A 7,121-nucleotide genomic window follows, 5' to 3' on the forward strand; every position below is an offset into this window, starting at 1 on the left:
TATCCCAATCTGCAAGATTTTCAATTATTCAAGTAGATTTTTTGATGGGATCTGGTAAGATGTTGGTAATATGTGTAATATATATATATATATTGTTTTATGCCTGACAGACGGGGAATGATAACTACAAATTGGCAGCAACTTCAGAAGATGGAGTCAAAAAGCCAAAAAGGGGGAAAAAGAATAAAAAGGACATGGAGGAACTTAAGAAAGAAGTGGAACTGGTATGAAATACACACACACAACAGAACTAAGACCATTACTATCACACTCATTATGCACTTTTACCTTTCTTTGCTCGCAATGCGCACTATTACAGGATGTTTTCCAGAAATAACACTTTGCAGAAGTAGTCGATTCAATCACATGGAAAAAACTGAGAAAATTGTAAAATTGTAAAACAATGTATGCGACGATAAAGATGCAGTTATCCAAATAATAGGGGCTATATACCAACATGTGATATTTTAAAGTCCACGGATCCTGCGGTTTTAGGTTATGCAGTGGCAAATGAATTTACAACATTATAGGGATAGTTCACCCCAAATTAAAATTTTCTCATTTACTCACTCAAGTTGTTCCAAACCTGTGTGAATTTCTTTCTTCTGCTAAACACAAAAGAAGATATTTTGAAGAATGTAACCGAACAGTTCAAAATATCTTCTTTTGTGTTCAGTAGAAGAAAGAAATTCATACATGTTTGGAACAACTTGAGGGCGAGTAAATGACAGAATTTTCATTTTTTGGTGAACTATCCCTTTAAGTTTCAAAGACAAAGACATCTACACAGAAAGGGAATACCATACCTTAGAGTTATCAAAAACACTCATGCTTTTACCATTAAGTGTAGTCTGAAAGTGAGGTACTGAGATTTCAAATGTCTTTATTCTTCTGCAGGAAGACCACAAGTTGACATTTGAAGAGCTTACTCGAAAATACGGCACTGATCTGACCAAGGTAAGCATAAGGGACACTTTTGGGGTAAAATATTAACAATGCATTCCATAAATATTCATATATTTTCTATTTTGAATAATTTGTGTGAAATTATTACATTTTGTGGATAATTACTTACCTTTAGTTAAAAAGAAGAACTGATAACTTACCTAATACTTTTTGGTAATTTCATTCATCTCAGTTACTTTCAAGGCTACAACTTTTCAGTTTTTGATACAAAAAGTAATGGATGTTAGCCACCTGCATGCAATATTATTATTTATAAGCATCTGTTTTATACATGCCTTTAATTACTCCATTTTCATAACTTGTGTGCAGGGTTTGTCCATTTACCGAGCAAAGGAAATCTTAGCCCGTGATGGACCAAATTCCTTGACTCCACCTGTTACGACTCCAGAATGGGTCAAGTTCTGCAGACAGCTCTTTGGTGGTTTTCAAACTCTGCTGTGGATTGGTGCCTTTCTTTGCTTCTTTGCATATTCAATCCAGGCTGCATCTTCTGAAGAACCGGCAAATGACAATGTATGAAAAAAATGTTTTGCCTACATTTTTACATTGGCATTAATTGTTCATATGTCGATAAATTTTGTAGCATAATTTCGATTAAAGATCTGAGCTGATAGCCACCATGCTATTAAGCAAGGTACTTAACATGAGGTTTCTCCAGGGGGATTGTCCTCCTAATAAGTGAGCTGTAAACTTAGGATAAAAGAATATGGTTAATGACTTTTTACATTATTTTTTGCAGTTGTATCTGGGACTTGTGCTTGCTTTTGTTGTCACAATCAATGGATGCTTTTCATACTATCAAGAGCATAAGAGCTCTAGGATCATGGATTCTTTTAAGAACCTCGTTCCTCAGGTATGAGAATGTAAATGAATTTCACTTCAAAAATAGCTTTCACGAGGTACAAAGGATAGTTATGTTAATCTATTGCCACGTAGCAAGCCCTGGTTGTGCGTGATGGAGAGAAAAATATCATCAATGCTGAGGAGGTAGTTATTGGTGATCTTGTGGAGGTCAAAAGTGGAGACCGAATTCCAGCTGATATCCGTGTCATCTCTGCACAAGGATGCAAGGTAAGAACTAAAGAATTTCATAGCATAAAAATAATATGTTTACAGCAGTAAATGAGTTTTCATGAAACATCCCTTCTTGCTTTCCTTTCCAGGTGGACAACTCTTCCCTCACTGGTGAATCTGAGCCCCAGAGTCGTACTCCTGACTTTTCTAGTGAAAACCCCTTGGAGACAAGAAACATTGCATTTTTTTCTACCAACTGTGTTGAAGGTATGGAATTAAAATACCTTTACAACAGCTGTGGACAAAACGCATGACTAAATGATGCTTAAACATGACATTATGCAATAGGTACTGCCAGAGGGATTGTCATCAACACCGGTGACCGTACCGTCATGGGTCGTATCGCCAGTCTTGCCTCCAGCCTTGAAGGTGGACAGACACCAATTGCTAAAGAGATTGAGCACTTCATCCACATCATCACTGGTGTAGCTGTCTTCCTGGGCGTGACCTTCTTAATCCTCTCCCTGATCCTTGGCTACAATTGGTTGGAAGGGGTCATTTTCCTGATTGGAATCATTGTCGCTAATGTGCCTGAAGGTCTCCCTGCCACTGTAACTGTAAGTTGGAGAGATATTATGTTCACATAACATTTCACACACATTTCAAAATTCCAATGATTACTTCATGTGTGTTTACTCATGTAGGTGTGTCTAACTCTGACTGCCAAGCGTATGGCAAAGAAGAACTGCCTGGTGAAGAATCTAGAAGCCGTGGAGACTCTTGGCTCAACCACCACCATCTGCTCTGACAAGACTGGAACTTTGACCCAGAACCGAATGACCGTCGCTCACATGTGGTTTGACAACCATATTCATATAGCAGACACCACAGAGAACCAGACTGGAACCTCATTTGACAAGAGCTCTGCTACTTGGTCTGCTCTTGCACGTGTTGCTGGCTTGTGCAATCGTGCCGTCTTCCAAGCAAATCAGAGCCATCTTCCGGTCCTTAAGGTGTGCTAGGTTAATATCTATATTTTGGATTTGCATTTATAGGCTTGCAACTTTAAGAGTTTCAGCAATGAATATGCATTTTTTATTTAGAGTGGCAGCTTTTTCATAACAATATAATATGTTTTGTAGCGAGAAACAGCTGGTGATGCTTCAGAGTCTGCTCTGTTGAAATCTATTGAGCTGTGCTGTGGTTCAGTCACTGAAATGAGAGAGAAGTACACAAAGATTGCTGAAATCCCTTTCAACTCCACAAACAAATATCAGGTATTTTTGTTGACGTATTCTTTGGAGATTCTGCTTTAGATTTTTCTGGTCATCCTAACAGTACTTTTGCCTTTTCTAGCTCTCAATCCACAAGAATCCCAATTCCTCAGAGTCTAAGCACCTGCTAGTGATGAAGGGAGCGCCTGAGAGGATCTTGGATCGATGCTCCTCCATTTTGATTGAAGGAAAAGAGCAGCCTTTGGACGATGAAATGAAAGATTCCTTCCAAAATGCTTATTTAGAACTCGGAGGTCTTGGAGAAAGAGTGCTGGGTAAAGCCACCTTATGAAATTCACAAGTAAAAAATCACTAAAGTTATGAATGCTGAAGAATATGAACACACGGAATAGTAAATTACAGTACATTTCAATAATTCTGTGTTTTCTTTCACAGGCTTCTGCCACTTTTCCCTCCCTGATGACCAGTTTCCTGAAGGTTTTGAATTCGATATTGAAAATGTAAACTTCCCAACTGAGAACCTGTGTTTTGTTGGCCTCATGTCCATGATCGATCCTCCTCGTGCTGCTGTACCAGATGCTGTGGTCAAATGTCGGAGTGCTGGAATAAAGGTGATGTCCTCATTTGAGATACACAGTTTGAATATGCTGTGAATATATTACATTTGATGACAATTCTGTATCTTCTATTACAGGTTATCATGGTTACTGGTGACCATCCAATTACAGCTAAAGCTATTGCAAAAGGTGTCGGCATCATCTCTGAAGGCAATGAGACTGTGGAAGACATTGCAGCTCGGCTGAAAATCCCTATCGGGGAGGTAAATCCAAGGTAAACTTGTTACTTCAGCCCTTTACAACAAATTTATTCCAAAATTCAGCAAACAAAAGTTTTGAATTTGCTTTAGATGTCTGCTAATGCAAAGTGTACCTTTTAGAGATGCTAAGGCCTGTGTGATCCATGGTGGAGAATTGAAGAATATGACTTCAGAACAGCTGGATGAGATCCTCCAACATCATACAGAAATTGTGTTTGCCAGAACTTCTCCACAACAAAAGCTGATCATTGTGGAAGGTTGTCAGCGACAGGTACTGTCAGAGATTTATCTCTCCAATCCTAGTTGACACTAGATGATTTCACCCAGCAGGAACTATTTTAATGCATTTTTTCCTCTCATCAGGGTGCCATTGTAGCCGTAACCGGTGATGGTGTCAATGATTCTCCTGCTCTGAAGAAGGCTGACATTGGTGTAGCTATGGGTATTGCTGGATCTGATGTATCCAAACAGGCTGCTGACATGATCCTTCTGGACGACAACTTTGCCTCAATTGTCACTGGAGTAGAAGAAGGTATGACATGTTATTGGGAACTTAATTGACTGAAGAATTATCAAGGTAACTTTGACTTATTTCTCTAACCTGTGTTCCACTTCAGGCCGTCTAATCTTCGACAACTTGAAGAAGTCTATTGCCTACACATTGACTAGTAAGATCCCTGAGATGTCACCCTTCCTCTTTTTTGTCCTTGTTGGTATTCCTCTACCTTTGGGCACCGTCACCATTCTCTGCATTGACCTGGGCACTGACATGGTAGGGATAAGATGTCAATTTAGCTATCTAAATGAAGTTAACTATAAAATGAATGTTTTCATTTTAATCTATTTATCACCACAGGTTCCTGCTATCTCACTGGCCTACGAAACTGCTGAAAGCGACATCATGAAGCGACAACCCAGAAATGCTGAAACAGATAGGCTAGTGAATGAGAGGTTAATCAGTATGAGCTATGGTCAAATTGGTAAGAACATGTCTGTTCTGTACTGAGCATTATTGGTGTTTATTGCTGGTTGTTTCTTAGACGTCTTCACACATAATGTTTAGGCATGATGCAAGCAGTTGGTGGGTTCTTCACCTACTTCGTAATTCTTGCTGAGAATGGATTCTTGCCCTGGGATCTGGTAGGAATTCGATTGGGCTGGGAAGACAGATTTCTCAATGACCTGGAAGACAGCTATGGCCAACAATGGGTAGGTGTCACAGCTCTACCAAACCTGACACACGTGAAACCAACATTTCTATAGAAATATCAATCTTTTAAATAACGCTCCTGTGTTTTTACTTGTCTGATGTAGACCTATGAGCGCAGAAAGATTGTGGAGTACACATGCCACACAGCCTTCTTTACCAGTATTGTGATTGTGCAGTGGACTGACTTGCTCATCTGCAAGACCAGAAGGCTTTCCATCCTACAGCAGGGAATGAAGTATGTACAAAATGGGCCCGGCGTCAAACAAGCCATGAAATATTGGCCTGATATCAATCAGACTGAATTGTTTGTTCAGTTCCAGCTTATGGTTGCTCATTGCACCTCTAAAAGCCCAGTTTGGCCAAATTATATTTACCATAATTATTATTTTTTTTCTTTCATAGAAACAAAGTCCTCATCTTTGGTCTGTTTGAGGAAACTGCTCTGGCAGCGTTCCTGTCCTACTGCCCAGGCATGGATGTTGCTGTCAGGATGTATCCAATGAAGTACGTGAAAGATTTAATGAAACATTTTACATGACCTTGAAAAGGCCATACATTGCCAAAGCATTTATTTTTTTGTTAATTAATCTTGTTTTTGTTCTGTCATTTAGGCCAATGTGGTGGTTCTGTGCCTTCCCATATTCCCTGCTCATTTTCATCTATGATGAAGTTAGAAAATACCTCCTTAGACAGAGCCCAGGAGGTAAATGCACTTTTATTATAGGCTACACCCTAGCAGGACGTTTAATTTTAAATTACATAGATTACTTCCGTTTACAAATACAGTAGTTTGTTGAATTTTATTCCTTTCAGGGATAAAGAATGAACTAATATTTGTGCTGTTTTGTTTCAGGCTGGGTGGAACAAGAAACATACTACTAAAAGAAGAAGACTTTCTGTCGGGAACATGTGCAAAGAGACGTATCATTTTGAAAATATCAAAATGAATGTCAGTTTAAGTTAATAAATGTGTCAGATTAAATGAGCTGATTTTGTTTTTGTGTCTCTAACTTTTTTTATATATGAAACTAGACATTTAAAACAAGGATCCAATTAACAAAAGTACACGTAGTTGCATTTAGCTGCATAGTATGATATGATCTACACTCTGACATCATAAGAATATGTTTCAACAAACCCTTGAATGAACACCAAGACAGATGACAGCAATATTTTAAATATGCATTTTCTATACTTAATACTTTTAATACTATTAGATGACAACAAGGAGGAATGGTGATCACAATTACACGTTTATTTACAATTTGCAATATTGGTTAACATTTATTCATTCATATCAAGTACTTTTCAGTTGACTTTTAACATATAATGCTTTGCATTTCTCTTAAATATTACTGTTTGCTTTTTATTATTTTCATTACTTTTTGTGAGTAAGAAAGACACGAGTTCATGTGGGATTTCTGAATAGCTGGTTTGGATTCATGTGTATGTAAGTAATAAGATCTGTGGTTAACATTACTTGAAACTTTCACGATTTATTGTACAGCATCAAATACACAGAGTCAGACCTCAATCTGCTAAGAAATTTCTAAAATAAGCACTTATTATATAAAAAATTAAAGGTTAAATGACGCACGGGGACTTCTAGGAACACCTTCATTTAAATAAATGTGACGTGAGCTAAATGTCAAGTTCGCAAAGTTTCCTCAGCAAAAGTTAATGGAACATGACTTCATAAGAGTAACACACTGAAACGGACCACAAAAGTCAACACTGAGTGAGGTAGAAGAGTCTTACCTATCGATGCAGAGTGTGTGACTGAAGTGTCCTTTCTCCTGCAGCCTGTGGTGGACGTCCAACCCCGCCCACGTCAGAAGCCACGCCCGTGATGGGAAGTTCGGATCATTTTACTGACTCG

General features: G+C 38.4%; 1 protein-coding gene across 1 annotated transcript; it reads left to right on the forward strand.

Moving 5' to 3' along the window:
* Nucleotides 1-91: 91 nt before the first annotated feature.
* Nucleotides 92-6,227, forward strand: LOC125269314 (sodium/potassium-transporting ATPase subunit alpha-1-like). The gene is made up of 21 exons (XM_048192218.1): nucleotides 92-224; nucleotides 898-957; nucleotides 1,276-1,479; nucleotides 1,706-1,819; nucleotides 1,903-2,037; nucleotides 2,130-2,247; nucleotides 2,329-2,597; nucleotides 2,685-2,993; nucleotides 3,123-3,257; nucleotides 3,337-3,529; nucleotides 3,651-3,826; nucleotides 3,910-4,046; nucleotides 4,153-4,303; nucleotides 4,396-4,564; nucleotides 4,650-4,804; nucleotides 4,889-5,012; nucleotides 5,096-5,241; nucleotides 5,347-5,477; nucleotides 5,645-5,746; nucleotides 5,854-5,945; nucleotides 6,096-6,227. The coding sequence occupies exons 1-21, from the start codon at nucleotides 195-197 to the stop codon at nucleotides 6,122-6,124; spliced, it is 2,979 nt and encodes a 992-aa protein (XP_048048175.1). The 5' UTR covers nucleotides 92-194; the 3' UTR covers nucleotides 6,125-6,227.
* Nucleotides 6,228-7,121: the final 894 nt, after the last annotated feature.

Source organism: Megalobrama amblycephala, linkage group LG5 (assembly GCF_018812025.1).
Source record: "Megalobrama amblycephala isolate DHTTF-2021 linkage group LG5, ASM1881202v1, whole genome shotgun sequence".
In the NCBI taxonomy this organism is placed as follows: Eukaryota; Metazoa; Chordata; class Actinopteri; order Cypriniformes; family Xenocyprididae; genus Megalobrama; species Megalobrama amblycephala.